The sequence below is a fragment of the Citrus clementina genome, unplaced genomic scaffold (genome assembly GCF_000493195.1).
Source record: "Citrus clementina cultivar Clemenules unplaced genomic scaffold, Citrus_clementina_v1.0 scaffold_6, whole genome shotgun sequence".
Classification (NCBI taxonomy): Eukaryota; Viridiplantae; Streptophyta; class Magnoliopsida; order Sapindales; family Rutaceae; genus Citrus; species Citrus x clementina.
In genome coordinates, this window is record NW_006262139.1 from 25,434,858 (window position 1) to 25,451,455 (window position 16,598).

Consider the following 16,598-nt stretch of genomic DNA (forward strand, 5'->3'; position numbering starts at 1 on the left):
TCCATACAGTGTCATAAAAGGAAATTTTATTTCTTTTTTATCTTTCATTTTTTATTTTCAGGGAATTTTAATAAAAATTAAAAATTAAAGTACCATAGCCAAGCCTGAGGTTCGGAGTCAGACGCGGAAAGGGGAAACTTTGTTATGTATGTCGAGAGTAAGTCTGCAGTATGATGTGATCCGTCAGATTGTGACTTTATAGATTGGACGGTGACGATTTAAGAGAGATGTACTCGTAACTCGTTCTTTGTTTATTTGGTTGCCCTCGGTGGAAATAGTTGATGGGATATTCGGATTCCACGCGCTTTTTGATTCGCGTGGAAATTGGCAGACTGCAAATTTAGCTCGCTTTTTGGAGTTTTCTTTATTTTCTTTTTCTGAAGGATACTATTTTGAGCATTTTAAATGAGTGTATTTTTTAATTTTTAATTTCTAATTTCCCGCCGCCGTGCATGGCAAATAAAATAGAACAAAAAAAATGGAAATTATTTTACGCTTTTCGTCTCCTTTTATTTTCTATTTTTAAAGTTAAGAAATTAAGAGAGAAAAAGGGGGGGGTAAGGTGAGGAACCGAGGTCAGTCAATGTGCGGTTTGCTTTGGGCCAGGCTAACTTGCCAAGGCCCTTTAGTATTAGATTAAGGGAGCAAAAACTAGTTAGCATAAAAGTTAATTGTGAGTTTTTTTGATTAAGGTGAGTGATTTGTGATTTTTTTACACTTCTTTTAAGTTAGTTCAGTCATGTTTGAGAAAAGATGAAAAATAAAGCATGTTAATTTGAGCGGTATGCAAATCTTAAGAAGTTTTACTAAAAATCTTACTTGTTAATTAATTACTTGACTTAAAAATTTAAGCTATTTCATTTGAATCCAGCATGAGTATAGTATTTATTTACAAGTCTAATAACACTTCTCAAGTAAAATAGTGAATCTCTTGGAATCAAAATTGAAAGATAAATTTACAATAGATTGGCGTAGAATGGAGCATGGTGGATCAAATGCGAAACAATGACTTTTGATACCATGTGAATCAACCACTTAAAAGGGGTCTACATATTTAGTTAGCTAAGTTAAATTAACATTACCGTGAGCCTTTCCTCCCTTGTGTTGGATTTTAACTTAACGAACAAGTTTGGGAGGATAACATGAAAGTAGGAGGAAGAAATAAATATAAGTTGTTTAATAGCTCTTTGTTTATTCTTTTTGTCTTTTTTTAAGTGACACATTTTCCCTTTTATGAATGAACGTAACGCTCAAAGTAGAAGATCCTCATTGATATATATATATATATGACACTAGAAAGGTGATACAAACTGCAAAAATATTTATCTGTTGGGTTGCTTTCATATTATAATGTTAAGAGAAAGTAAAACTAAAATGGCAGAGTGAGAGATGGGCTTTGGCCTTTGAGTTTGAGCTATAACTTTGACTCAAGTCAATGAAGGAAAGGGACAAAAAGAGTTGAGCACATGCGCTTGAGCCTTAAAGACCAAATCTTTACCATTAAATAAATTAAAAAAAGAAGGGCATATAATGAGAGATGAAAATGAAAGACTTTGTTCTCCACCTACCACTTTTGAGCAAATTTACATCATCGGAATTTAGAATCTCATTAAGGATTATTCAATAATTCTGATATAACTAATGTTGCATGCATGTTAGACCACTATCTTTCTGAATTGTTAGAAACCAACTATTAAAATTTTGATGCTGATTTTACTTAAAATCTACCCTCTAAGAAGCACAAAAAGAGACTAATTTTGCTTTCTCTGAACGAGTTGTATTTATTATTTGTCATTTATTAGCAAAGTAATGTTACCTCACCAACGAAAGGCGATGCTTAATATAATTCAACTGGCAGCTAAATCCTACTTCACCTTAATGAGCTCAAAATTTTTTATTTCTGCGTGTCCAAGACTTTGCAATTGAAAAATGTGACGTCATCTTGTGTTAGCTTGTTAGTGATGGTCAATATAAAACAACATTATTTTTTTTTTTAACACAACTCAAGTTTAATCCATATTATATCACAAGTTTCATAGTATTTAACTAAAAACAGATTAGTAAGATTTTATTTTATTTTATTTTTTTGTATAGAAAATCATATCAGGTGCTTTTCCATTAAAAACAACTGCTCATGGGAAGCACTTTTTATAAAAGCATTTGTTTTTTTTTTTTTTGTTGGTTTCTAAACAGAAGCTTATTATTACAAGAATTTTAGAAGATCAACCAATAGCCAATTCAAACATATATATATATCTCAACCAATAGCAGACATTGATGGCTGTTGTTAGCATCATTAAAAGGCCAAAAAGTTTGATCCTGGTCCTTTTCTAGGAATCAAGAAACCTCTCCGAGGACCTGTCAATTTTTTGGATGATTCAAGAAATTAAAGTTGGCCTTTGAATCCTACCCACATCATCATCATCCCAATCATTTAACCACCCCCCAAATCCTAACGAAAGTGAGAGACATACCCTCAGTCACACGCCACAGAGAGTGTAGATATTTTTAAGCCTTAACTTTTTCTTAACTGCACTGCAAATACATCATCATTTTGACAACATTTGCTGCTTCTGTCTGCAACAAACCCCATGCAAAGTTAACTTTCAATGCAATAGATAGACATTCAATGCAGTTTCCATCTCAATGAGAACAGGAGCCGTAACATTTTCTCCAAAATGGACACCATATTTGTCTCCACGTGTAACAATACATGTCAGCCATTCAATAACTGATTTATCACTTATTTTGGAATAAGAATTTACTCCAATATGGTAGTCTATACTGGATAATGAATTGGATGAAAATTGAAGAAAACAACCCAAAGTCTCAGATCAATTATGGTTAAGAGTGATATATATGCGTAGATACATTGATGGTGATTAAACAAATAATACATCAGAATTTGGCTATTTGCTGAAACCTTGAGTTCCTTGAACAAAATTCTGTCTACAACCTATAACGCGATTGATTCTTGCTTGCCATGTTAAAAAGGTAGTATCCATCTTCACTATATTGCCAGAGGAACTAACAGCGCTGATAAGAAGCATGGTGGATCATCCATCCTCTTAACTGGAAAAGATGCTTTATGCAATATCATCCCCAATCTCCAAAAGTTACCCGTCTTTCGGTTGAAGATCAATCATAACACTTCTGTTTAGCTGGAAAATGAGACAAATTTTACGAGTGGAAGAAGACAGATGAAATAGACATTTAGTTGATGGAACAAATGAAAAGGCTCAAAACGTTAACAAGTATTTAGCATAAACAATTTTTTTAACTTGAACCTCTGAAAAACATACAAAAACTTTTCTGCATATTTTCAAGCTCACTATGGCTCAATCATATCTGATGCTAGGGTCATTGAGTGATGCTAACATTGAATTGTAGACAAATGCTAAGACTAAATGGAGATTAGTATTGGATAGTGGGCTGAGAAAAGGAAACAAACTAAACTGAAGCGAATAGATATTTAAAGAAGTGTCCATATTTCTACCTCACTGTATGGAAACTCCTGAAGACACGCAAAGCTTTGAGTCTACCCCACCACTGATTACGCTGTCACCTCTCCACCAGTCAGCACATAGTACCTAAAGCTCAGCAAAGGCCATCAAATTAATAGAAGTTCGAATGTTTGCATTAGAACCAAAAGAAAAGCAACCAAAAGGCATCAATATACCTTGTCCTTGTGAGAATCAATGACAGATAGGGGCCACTGCAACAGAAAAAGAACATGTACACATTGTTCAATATTCATAAAACAACATAAGGTGGTGCTGCCTGGTGCATATAAATCTCAAAAGAATACCAGAAGAGAAGGATACATACTGCAGTTCTTAGATCCCATAGCATAACTTTCCCATCATAGGATGCAGAAATTAAATGAAACCAAGATTTGTTGTGCCATTTGCATGCCGAGATCCAAGAATTGTGAGATGAGAACTGAAACACAGGAGCAGAAGTTCCTACAACATAATAAACAATGAGATCCAAGTGTGTGATGGTGCATGCCCATATGCACATGTATGAGTGAGCAAGATAGAGGACCATACCTGGTTTACGAGGATCCCATATCCTAAGAATGGGGTCAGAACCACCAGCGGCAATGAGGGCAGACCCTTCACCTCCAATATCAATGCAATTGAGAGCTTTCCCACAGAACTTTGCATGGAGAAAAAGGTTTCTAAAACTCAATTAGAAACCAAATATATGCTTTCCGAAACAAAACACTCACACAAAATGCAGTGAAGCGACATAAGGGAATTCTCACTCACAATGTCAGAAAGATCTTTTCCCATCTCAACATCCCATGTCCTAACAGAATGATCCCATGATGCAGAATAGATTGTTTCTTGTTGTGGCCAGACAACTGATGACACACACTGTGTATGGCCCACAAGTGTAGAAATTGCTTCCCCCTACGTTAAATGGAACATCATATGTATTAATAGAGATGGCTCATCAGAGATCATATAAACTTAAGCAACAAATTAGATTCATAACAAACTCATGAAGGAACAAAAAACTAAAGGTTTAATACGGGGTCAACTAGCATAAAATCTTTTGCAGCTCCTTATAACAACATTTATACAGTATTAATGGTCAGGATTGGTGCATCAACTCAACAACCAACTAGAGGGCACTTGGCTTTCCTTGTGAACAAGATTCTGAATTTCTATTTGACATATCAATTGAAATATGTCCATTTCCTTCACCATAGCAAGTATTGCATTTAAGTATAGAATCACTAACCAGGAAAGAATTCAAAATTTCACAAACAACCAACGCATGCATTTATCATCAGTTTTATGCTACTAGTAGAATAGTTCAATAAACCTAGCTAAAGACAGCTAGCTAGCTAAACTTCTGGAACTACAGAAATTCAAATGAAAACTAAGGGAGTGAAAATATGTAAATACCTCCAACTGAGGTTCTTCAACTTGATTATTCCCTTTTCTTTTCTTAATTGACACTTGATTGCCTGCTGCATCGGAGTCATTTGTCCGCCATAAACTAATTGTGCAATCCCAAGAGCCAGAACAAACCTAAACATACAAATAAAAAAAAGATAGAGCAACGATTTAATGACAATTACATGCAAATTATATCAATTAAACAACAGTTCAGCAAAAATAGCTAGACCATGTTTCCTGAAGTCTCTGCTGCAATGCTATGTACAGATGCTTTATGCCCACGTAAAATTTTGAATGACCTTATCTTCTTAGGATGATTAACTAGCTCCTCTGCATCAAACTTAGAAATGGAATATAGTAATTAGTCAGGGAACTGAAATTTCACTTCAAAATAGTAATTTCTTCCAATTACCTTCCACAATCTCAAGGTCTGATCTTTTGAAGCAGTGGCTACAGTGACATATTTCAAACCTGCACATGCCGCACAAACAAACTGATATGAAACCAAAGATAAGGAAAACAGGCTAGGATTCCCCAATACACCTAGGAAGGTATTTTTGCTCTCTGTACACTTAAATGCTATTAATACATATCACAACTGCCTTATATATATATTTTTTTTGTGTTACGGGAAACATCTAGAAATGTTATTTGATGTTAAAAAATCAATTATTATCTATTTTTGCACTTAGAAAGAAAGAAATAATGTCACTGCCTTCATTATGATGAACACAGTCAAACATGGACAGCCATTGCAAATGTGTCCTTTGCGACTTTCAAAATAAATTATGCATGAGGCAAGCAGCATATGATTGGGTGACACCAGTGGAAAAAATTTCGATGGGATAGTTTCTGGAGTAAAAAAAACTGGCCACACTAGCAAAGAGTAAACACTTTAAAGACAGTAATCTTTTGTTCATACCATCAGACTTAATGATATTAACAGAAGAGACTGCACCACAGTGTCCTTCCAATATATGTGTACACACTCCACCTGCTTTCCAGACCCTATAAGAGAGAGAATTCAAAAATCGAACGTTGGCACCAGAGTTCATTGAATTCCTTATAGTTGAGTAATGAATAATCAAATAAATCAAAATGCCAATTAGAGAAGAAATTGAGAAAAATTTAAAAAATGTTTACCTTCCCAAATTATCATAGCAACCAGTTAAGATGAACCTGCCATATCACACACATTTGTGCAGCTTTCAGATATACATTAAACACTAGAAGGGAAATCTCATGAAAAATCTGCTTGTCACATATGATCATAGCAAACATAAATATAAGTATACAACAATGAGGTTCATCTAATGCTAGTGCTCTAAAATAAAGCAAACCACATGAAATACATAACTGATTCACCCCGCTCAACTAAGTTACACCAATCAGACTTAACAAATTCAATTTCATTTAAATATTGATCATCCAGAGATATAGTTACATATAAAATGATTCAACAAACATGTTGCAGAAGTACAAACATTTCACAAACGTACCCAGGATTAGAACCATCAACTGCACTGACCCAGTCATCATGTAAAGATGGTTCTTCCTCTTTTTGTGGTGCCACAGCCTTTATGTACTCAATTTCCAGAACTTTTTCCTGTAATAGGTCACACATCCGAGTTAATATCTACCAAAATAACTAAAAGCATAAAATCAAGCACATATAGGAAATTGGGTTTCTGCAAATTCTTAGAAGCTCTGTTTATATTTGATTCTAAGGTGAATTTTATCTTATGCTTGTTCTTTTATTAAAACAGCTGTCTCCAAAAACACTTAAAAGTACTTTCTGAAAAAGCATTTCCAAAGTATTTCTCTAAAAATCACCTACCAAGTAGTACAAAAGCACTCCAAGATCATTATAAGGCCAAAAAAACCTAAATGCATATTCCGGCCAAGGACTAACAGAATGGCATAAGATAGAATGACATAAGAGTGCTTCTGGGTATTAAACAACACCTTTAAGAATTCCAAAAGGCACCTTCCAACGCCCAAAAAAATTACTAACTGCTCAAACAGAAAAAACAATAAAAATAGAGTACCGCAGAAATGCCCTTGGCGAGAAGAAACTGCTCAAGCGACATCCGAACCAGTTCCCCATTGATCAAAAAATCAAACGGCTCAGATTTCCACTCAGGATTCACTACACACAACCATAAAAAGAAATTATAAAACATTTTTTTTGGAAAAAAATCATTATTTATTTAATAAACAACAACAAAAATACAAACTTTACCTGCTTGTAGCAAGTTGTTCACGATAGAAGATAGACCGAAGCGAGTAAGATTAGAAGGGATTGCAATTGAGTTGCTTGGAACTTTTTGCGGAGGTTTTAGCTTCGTTTTGAAGCGAACTTGAACGCGCCTCGAATTTTCCTCATTTTGATCTTCCGGTGTTTCGATGTTCATGTCCATTTGCCCTTTTTTTCGGTTTTTTATTTTTTAATGGGATGAAGTTAATTTGCGGAATCACAGATTGAGCTAGGGTTTTAGTTAAAGAGGAGGGAAGCTAAGCTAGGGTTTTAGCAGCAATCACTAAAGAAAGAGATTGAAGACTGAATAGGAATTGCGGTTGCGAGACGCAGCGTTTTGGCGTCTCTAACTTGAAACGCACAGTTTCGTCACAAACGCCCAAACGCCTCGTTTCAAGCCGTCTGCTAGCGAATGAATTATTACTCCCAGCCTTTTCTCAATATTATTTATTATTACTCTTCTCGTAGATTTTACTCTCTGAATAAGTGACACCCACTGCTTCTAAACCTCTTCAATCTTAGTAATACTAACCAAATCAATTTAATTACATGCATCACTTATTTATTAAATGATAAGTTTTATAATTTGTAAAATCATTATTCTATCATTTCAATAAATGAATGGTATATTAGTCAAGTATCAAATATAAATTTCCCTTGCAATAAACTTAATTTTTTTCAAAATCATAACATGCATTCAATTATCCATTTTGAGAAACACATGCACACATATATAGTAACCAAATCAAATTATGAATGCTAAAAGTTCAATGCGGATTTGGATCTAGATGCGCCTACATCCGAATTCAGATCTGGATTTTGCCATCTATACTTTTACTGATAGAGACTGTGATAATAAGGGATATAATGGTGAGATTGTGATGATAAGAATGTGTAAAGAAATTTATGAGATGACAGACGATGATAGGTGATGACGGAATATATGTGATTTAGGCGATTTGGACAATGGTCTTATATTAAGGGTAATTTAGTCCATAATAAATGTGTGTGGTTATTATTTTAAGAAATTTTGTTCTATAATTAGTTTTGATAATGAATTTTTGAAAGTGGGTATATGAAAAAATTTTCCAAAAACAAAAGTGACATTTACCATTTAATAAATAAATAACGCAATTTGAATGGAGGTGAACCCACGACCATATGGTTAGGGGTCATATACTGTGACCGACCGAGCTCTTCTGGGTGTGTGACAAAATCATTTTTCAATTATTTAAAAATGGTCTGATTTGCCATCCTGCTCCTCAGAGTCTGCCGAACAAAACAAAACACCGTCAAGCGTGCGTCAAGTAACCACTAAAGCTCATCAATTCATCAATTCAGGCTCCAGGGACTGGGAAGGACCGGATGATTAATTGAATTTTATTTTAATTTTACGGATCTAATTGTCGACAGTATGACAGAAGACAGTCATCATACGTTTTCGTCGGACGACTCCGCCATATCTACCGACGGCTCCTCTCAAACACGGCAAAGGTATTCTATATAATATTTTATTTTATTTGGTTCCTTTTTTTTTTTTTTTTTTGGTGGGGGAGGCGGGCGCAGGGCGTCGTTTTTACGTTGATGTATTAATTATTATTGAGGTTTTTATTTAACTCTCGTGTTGTTTGGGAGTGATTAACATTTCACCATTTCTCTCATATTTGAATTCATCATGAATAATAATAATAATAATAATAATAATAATAATAATAATAATAATAATAATAATAATATCACTTACAACAATGTCAATGATGATGATTAGTATAATGAAATTAATTTCGAGCTCATGTACGGGGCAAAAAAAAAAAAAAAACATGATTTTGAGTTGGTTTGCATGTATCTTTTCTCAGCTTACTTGAGATTGAAATTCAAGTTTGGAACACAGTTGACTGATTGGTGAGTATTTGCTGCTTTTGATGAATGATTTGTATATGCAATATTGTGATGTTTCTTGTAGGAAAAAGAGGAAGTGGGACCAGCCAGCGGAATCATTGATTAATTTCCCTCTAGCCAGCTTTGGAATTTCCTTGCCTGGTGTGCCAGTGGCCCCAGTTGTCCCTGCTCCTGCTGCAGCTGCTTTCTTCACAAATCCACCGGTGGCTAGCGGTGCAACTGTTCCACCGGTTGTGCTCCAGGGGCCTCTGCCACCCAAGTTCAATCAAGTGAGATATGTGACTTGCCATAATTTTGCTGCTAATTTTTGGCATATTTTCATCGTATATTTCTTTCCTTCTTCCTAAATTCGTGGTTTAAAAATTAGGCTTTCAGTCCTATGTGTTTCTGTATTTACAATGAAGTATGGGTATTGTCAAAATTTTCCTTGCAGTTTTATAAGTGCATGATAAAATCAATGTGTAATAACTTCTTTACATTAGGTGTGGACACATGGGATAGTACAAGTTGTGTGGACAGGTGAAAACATTCGTCTACTGCTTTGCAATGGAAATGTTTTTAATTTTGTTTTCTTTTTTAAACATTGAGTTCAAGGTTGTTAGTGTTTCTGGTTAAAACTGTGAATTGTTAAAATTTGGGTGTTTCATTCATTGCAAGTGGCCTATTAACTGACTACCTTAATGTCTGGATAGGAAATTTCTTCTATGACAAATAGTGTTTACTCATCTGCTTATTTTGGCTAAAAATAATGATATTTATGGTGTCTTAGAATGTGTGTCCTTTGCATATTCTAATATGGTGGTTGGTGACCTCTATTCTGCTAAATGCTATTGCTTTTTAATTATTTTGCAAAATGAGAATATTTTCCAATTTATCAGTGGCTAACTTATAAATTGTGGAGGTTTCTCCCTCACCTTGATGCATTTTTACAAATTTAGTTCTTGTATCCTATATTTTCTTTGGATTTGTCATCAGGTGTTTGAAATTTTATATCCCTTTTAGGCTGAAGTCTATTTCACATTTCTTCTTTGGCTTTTAAATCAATAATGATTTTGTAAATTGTTTCTTTTTAGCCTAAGGTCCAAGATGAGTTAATAATTGCACGGGAGATTGTTATAAATGATTCGGAGTCTTCTGTTCGCTACAAACTAACTAAACGTCAAACACAGGAAGAGGTGAGTTTGATTTTCTTTAATTTGTTTGATTGAATAATATTTTATCTCTTGTTACTATATTTCAGGATTGGTTATTTTGTTCTTGGGAGACTGATTTGTTCGTTCACTGGTCTTGCAGATTCAAAAATGCACTGGTGCTGTGGTAATAACTAGGTTTGTGGGAATTATAGGAATATATGATAGAGTTTTCTAACATCTTCTCTCTCTTTCTCTCTCTCTCTCACACACACATTCACTCTGTTACTTCTTGTTTATGCATAAGTAGAATTGTATTTCAGGGGTAAATATCGTCCGCCAAATGCCCCACCCGATGGTGAAAAGCCTCTATATCTTCACATATCTGCAGGGGCTCATGTAAGTTTGATTGATTTATCCATATGGAACATTTATTGAGGTTATGGTTTCGGATTAGGATTTTTTATGTGGCTGTATGCTTTCACATTACATTTACTTTTGTTTATGCCCAGAAATAGCCTTTCCTCACAACTGGGAAATTATAACACAGGATTGATGCTACATTTTCTTTAGAACACATAGATTAGTAAGAACTGCATTAGGCCATCCATAGTAAGTTTTTATATTTGAAGTGCAACTTCACTCCTTATGTTACTGCAAAAAAGAGTCTGTGATTTGCTATTTTAGTTTTTGCATCCAGAATTCTATGTTCCTTTAGTGTGACCTACATAATTGACCATGAACCAGTTTTTGGAGAGATGCAAGTGTCGTATTTAGGGATCTATACTTTATGAGGCTAGCTGTACCCTTTTGTGTTTTTGAGACAATAATTTCCTAGATTAAAAGTAAACATGTTGTTGTGACATATGTAGCTTAAAAAGCTGAATAAAAGATTGGATACACGGTCTATTCGATTATGTTGTGGCCTAACTGATACACTTGTAACAGAAGCTTGTCTTGTAAATTACTCATAAGGAGATGGCTGTTAATGTGTAAACATTTTTTAACTTTAATACCTTAAACATGGATGACTTCGATTTCCCCCCAACACACCCCCCAAATACCCCACTCCTTCCAAAAAGATAGAAAGTTATGTCACACCTGTTTAGGGTCCTTGCCTGACTCCTGCTTGCGCTATTTTTTGGCCATATATAATGAAAAATGTGAGACTCAAAGTTTCCTTCTTGTTTCCAGAAGGATTTGTTTTATAGTTTTATTTGTCTTTTTTTTATTTTATTAATGACCTGTGCAGTTAAAAGAGACAGCGGAACGAATTTTAGCAGTTGATCATGCAGCTGCCATGGTTGAAGAAATGCTGAAACAGGGTCATGCAGGTTTTCCCACTTTGCAAACAGCTATGGGCAATGGGGTCCAGGTATATATGCACTTCAATAATGAGGTTTTTGAGTTATTTCACATTGTCCTGTGTATGATCCCTGTTTGTCTTTGGTTCTCAGGCGATGAGTACATCTGTGTTTTTGGGTTTTGATGCTGATGCATCTCTGAACATTGCTGCTCGCATTCGTGGACCAAATGTGAGATTTTTCTTTCATCTATGTCCATCTCCCATATGGCTATGATTTTAAGGAATTTGTCAAAATGGTTTTGATTTTATTTTTATTTTAAATTGTTTGTCAATCTGCATTGTGGTAGGCATATCTCTGCTTACAATCTTTAACTCTGTTGTAATATTGGCTGTTCTATAAGTTTATGGATGTCCTGTTCTATTTTAATGTTTGAATTTTGTTTTCATCAACTTTTAGTTATTTGGTCTGTTCTATTTGATTTGTTTGTTTTGCATTTATTTACTCATGATGAAAACAAGAGATTCTAATGTTTGAAGCTTTCTCTGACATCTCCATACAATTGGGAGAGACTGTTTTTCTGTTGGTGCTTCCGTTTGTACATGCAGGACCAGTATATAAATCACATTATGAATGAAACAGGAGCAACTGTCTTACTAAGAGGGCGTGGTTCTGGAAACTCTGAAGGCCTGCAAGGCGAAGGTACTGTGTATTATAAAATCTATGAGTGCCTATTGATTTTTGTTGTTCTGGATTCTTCAAAATGTGGTTTGACAGACTGTCTCATTCTGGTTCCAGAAGTGCATCAACCATTGCATTTATTCTTGTCCAGTAATAATCCTAAAAGCTTGGAAGAAGCAAAGCGTCTGGCAGAAAATCTGTTGGATACAATCAGTGCAGAGTGTGGTGCCTCCAGGTAATGCGGCTTCAAATTATATTGGCAAGAAGTTTGGATTGCCTAGTGCTTACAATGGGTTTATGTGTTCTCTATATCTCCCCAAAACAGTGAGGCAATAAGGATGCAGTTTATGCTTTTAATTAATTGCTTAAATTTGGCCAGTGTGAAGTATGCAACATTTATGTGTAAAATTATGGTAACGGACTTCTGTCTTATTCTGTAGAACTTTGTGCTTTTCATCATTTTTCTTTTTCTTTCAGACGAATATTTATGATACCCAGTTGGGGTCATGACCACAAATGGTCTATGACACGTGACTTTATTTAGTTTTGTGTCAGGAATAACCATTGATGTTTCTTTGACTATATCAGGGTTTCATCATGTAAAGTCTATAACGCTGTCCCACCCCCACAGCAGTTGTTGACTGGCATTCAGGGTTTTGGCAATGAGCAAAAGTTGAATGCAGGTTCTGCTGCCATATTGACATCTACAGTGAACTTAACATCAGTTCCACTGGCTCCTTCAGTTCCTGGAGTTACTACTGTCTATTCTCAAGGCATGATGTTACAGTCCGGAGGAATATTGAACAGTGTGCAGCCACAACAAAATATAGTTGGATATCCTCAGCCTGTATCAACTGGAGGAACAAGCTATAGTGGATATGAAGGAATATATCCTCAGGCTACACCTCTCCAACAAGTTGCCCTAGCCCTTAGACAGTCATCTTCTCCTCTCACATCTTTAGTTACTCCGACGGCATCAGTGTCAAGCACGGCAACAACATCAACAACGTCAACAGCCATGTCTGAAAAGGAGAAGCGACCTCCACAGAAGCGAAAATTTCAGGAGCTACCAGTTGGTTCAAAGGGCCCTGCAAAACACAACCAGGTATCAATGAAATTTTTTATTCTAGCTTGTTTCAGAAGAAAGCTGTGAGATGTAGACTTTTATATTTTGTTTACAATAAAGGGTGGAAGAGGAGAAAGATAAAGATGGATATAATATCCATCATTCAAATTAAGGTTTTTAGAAATTCATGCCTGTAAGCTTTTAGATCCTTAAATTTCTGGATAGTAATGATAGCATACTTTGTAATGCTTGGTTTTTGGGATCAAAACTGAATTACATTGCGAACGAATGAACCATTTATTGTTTCTTTCTAGCCAGTGGTTGTGGAAGATATGGACCTATAACAGTTCACTACACTGGCAATGTGTTGCCTATATTAGTAGAGTAAAATTTCTGGTTTTGATGTTTGTCAATTGAGGCTTTCGAATTGTCTCTGCTGTCTCTTTTTGTGAGCTCTGATTTATTTTACCTTGGGTGAAACTTATTTATTCAATGTTATGATTATGAAAAAAGAAACAAAATGAGAACTATCACATATTGACTGCATTCAATACAATGCTATTTTCTCTTCCCTTTCTTTATCTCGGCTGTATCTTTTGCTGACTTCCTCTGCTTTATATTCCAGGTATTTTCTCTGACATTCTATGAAGCTAACAGGTCGATATCGTACCTCTCTGTTTGGACCATTGGTTTGTATGTTTAACAGGATTTACAGCCCTGTTAATGGGTGTTTGCTGCTTCAGAGCTATGATGAGGGGCCAATTCAAGTTTTTATACTAATTGACACTGGTGGCAAACAATGTGTATGCCTTTTAGAAGGATGATTTTGCTTATTGTGTTGCATCTAGCGCTCACTCTCTCAAATAGACTGCTGCCAGTATGCATGCTGTGCTTCTCTTGCATAAAAGGCTACAAAAGCCATTTGGGTACTTATATTGCTGGAACTCAGTGGTAGTAGGTTATTATCTACTTTAAGGCATGCACACTAAATAAGTTGGGTTAGAATGTTAGATACCAGCTAAAAGGTATGCAAACTAAATAAGTAAGCAAATAAAACAAATACACAGACGTGAATAATTGATGCCAGATGCATAGGTTCTCATACTGAAGTCCCAGAATTCATAGTTTTGAAAAATGATATTGAATGGAGAAGCTCTTCTGCTTCTGCCTCTTTTTTGTTTTCTGGACATTGGCATGATAGTGGTGTCTGTGCATATCCTTACTGGGTGTTTGCATGCTGCTGCAAGTCACCCAATGGAAAGTTATTGTTTTTTAGCACTGAATTCTTGATTTCATAACATTTGTTGTTATAAAATTTTCTTATGAAAGAATTTGGCCTATATGTCCTGGAATCGCATGTGTTATTATAAAGACATCCTTGTTCAACAGTGGATCTTATGCTTTACATTCCCTTATAATGTTTCTCTGGAAACTCTCGAGGTTTTCTTAATTTTACTCAGTTTGGCATTGGAATGCATGAATGGCAAGATCAATTAAAAAATATAAATACGAAGATCATTGAAAAATTAGGCTTGGTTTCTTTGTCTCTAACTTGTTGCAGGGATCAGAAATATCAAATCGAAGTGAGCTGTCAGCCAATTTGGATGTGAGAAATGTATCAAATATGCCACCTCCAAGTAAGTTGGTCCAGCCCATAGACAATGGAATGCCCCATCCGCCTCCAAGAAACATGCCTCCTCCACCACCACCAAAATTTACCTTGTTAGCTCCAACTGCAAAATTGCATGACAAGAACAATAGTTTGAATAAAACAAAATCTGATAATATCCCTGGTAAGAATGGAAACTATTTCACCTTTTTTTCACTGTTTTTTCTTTTGCTAAATTGCCATCAATCGGAAAAGTGGGGGAAGTGATATATTTAATCTTCTAGGAGGAATTGTTCCTCAGCTGGTCACAGTTGTATTTGTGTTTCTAATTTTTATTATCCTTTGTTATCAAAACCATGTAGTCGTTTCTGATACCTTGGTCAAGCTAATGGAATATGGGGAAGATGACGACGACTAACCTGAGGAAGATGGTGAAGAATACTACACCAGTGACTCCAGTTTTAACCTCAACTCTGGTAACATGATAGCTCAAAAACCTTTTTGGACTGATGACCAAGTGATTCAACAAGTGAAGTATTGGCTGCAAAAGCGATTCTTTGGTCAGCATTCTAGTATTATATGATTGCAACTTGTTAGGTGCATATAGACTGTGTGTTGGCATGTGCGACAATGCCTTGCGTTGTATAATTGTTGCTGCTAGCTGTGGTGTTGGCTATCACTGAGGTCTGTTTCGGTTGGGATATGAAGATTGTTTGTTGTACTTAATAAGCGTAGTTGTACATTAGTAGTTTTTGTCTTAGTTTTAGGAGTAGAGTTTTTTGTTAGTTGTCATCTCTTGTGCTTTAATCAAGTTTTATGCCTTGGCAGTAAAACCCCAGTTGCCAAAACATTGCTGAAGCAAAATGTATATTGTGCCCGTCAAAGGCAAAACCGACGTATTTCTTTTTGGTGCCAGTCATTCAACAATTTGATCTAATACTTGTCTGTTTGTAATCATTTTGAACAGATTTTCAGAATTTTTTTTTTTCCAGAACTCGAACGAAAATCTTGAAGAATGGCTCATTCATTTTATCACTGACACTGAATCAAGGGTAAATGGTTCAGAGTTTCTGCCCGCAAAGCTGCTACCTTCCGTGCAACATTGATAGTCTGCAAATGGCGCAGGGGTTGATAAATCCATTAATTGAACCCCTGAAATGTACTAAAGTAGAAGTAGACATCAGGATCCCGTTGGACAACAGCTAAGGTCATCCCAACTTGGTGCAGGTGTGTGAGAAAAGTCTCAATCCAGCGACTAAATTAATGTCAACTTCATTCACGCGGTAAAATGGATAGTTTGACAATATGCGTGATCAACCCATCTTACAAAAATTGGTGAAAATCCAGCAATTCACAGGCTATTGTAACAGATAGGTACATCGCCTATGCATGTACCTTAATCTAAAGTCTAAGGAAGTCAAGTTGAACTTTCTATATCTTGGCAGGTTGAAAAGTGGCCGTATCATCCGTAATTTTTTCAGATGAATTTGTCGCATATATTGTTTCAAAATTAGCTCCATATTCAATGTGTCCACCAAATATCTCCACCACCATTGATGAAATAAATATCCACCATAAGATAACTTTTCCTGGGCCCTACAGAAAGGGTTGTTGTCAACAGTCTATTCTTTCTTTTGGCAAACTGTTCAGGCAGAGCTATTACTTTTCCAAACCTGAAAGTGATGGGCTGACGGACGCATTTTTCTATTCACATGCCAAGTTGTTCATATTCATCACAC

At 35.5% G+C, this 16,598-nt stretch overlaps 2 protein-coding genes across 4 annotated transcripts; one reads left to right on the forward strand and one right to left on the reverse strand.

Annotated features, from left to right (window-relative positions):
* Nucleotides 1–2,780: 2,780 nt before the first annotated feature.
* LOC18038513 (ribosome biogenesis protein WDR12 homolog) lies at nucleotides 2,781–7,567 on the reverse strand. Of its 2 annotated transcripts, XM_006431225.2 has the most exons (14): nucleotides 7,156–7,567; nucleotides 6,962–7,062; nucleotides 6,413–6,519; nucleotides 6,057–6,092; nucleotides 5,836–5,921; nucleotides 5,326–5,384; nucleotides 5,143–5,253; nucleotides 4,920–5,045; nucleotides 4,275–4,418; nucleotides 4,053–4,161; nucleotides 3,829–3,965; nucleotides 3,680–3,715; nucleotides 3,497–3,590; nucleotides 2,781–3,161 (listed from the first exon to the last, which is right to left on the reverse strand). In XM_006431225.2, the coding sequence occupies exons 1-13, from the start codon at nucleotides 7,331–7,333 to the stop codon at nucleotides 3,498–3,500; spliced, it is 1,323 nt and encodes a 440-aa protein (XP_006431288.1). In that variant the 5' UTR covers nucleotides 7,334–7,567; the 3' UTR covers nucleotides 2,781–3,161; nucleotide 3,497. The 2 variants fall into 2 exon arrangements, with proteins under 2 accessions (XP_006431288.1, XP_006431287.1); XM_006431224.2 differs by lacking the exon at nucleotides 6,057–6,092.
* Nucleotides 7,568–8,314: 747 nt separating this feature from the next.
* Nucleotides 8,315–15,853, forward strand: LOC18038169 (protein RIK). 2 transcript variants are annotated; one of them, XM_006431226.2, is made up of 12 exons: nucleotides 8,315–8,664; nucleotides 9,134–9,338; nucleotides 10,143–10,244; nucleotides 10,363–10,397; nucleotides 10,523–10,598; nucleotides 11,452–11,574; nucleotides 11,657–11,734; nucleotides 12,112–12,205; nucleotides 12,302–12,419; nucleotides 12,773–13,289; nucleotides 14,812–15,043; nucleotides 15,222–15,853. In XM_006431226.2, exons 1-12 carry the CDS (start codon nucleotides 8,585–8,587, stop codon nucleotides 15,275–15,277), a joined length of 1,716 nt encoding a protein of 571 aa, XP_006431289.1. In that variant the 5' UTR covers nucleotides 8,315–8,584; the 3' UTR covers nucleotides 15,278–15,853. The 2 variants fall into 2 exon arrangements, with proteins under 2 accessions (XP_006431289.1, XP_006431293.1); XM_006431230.2 differs by lacking the exon at nucleotides 15,222–15,853 and having other exon boundaries at nucleotides 13,876–14,902.
* Nucleotides 15,854–16,598: the final 745 nt, after the last annotated feature.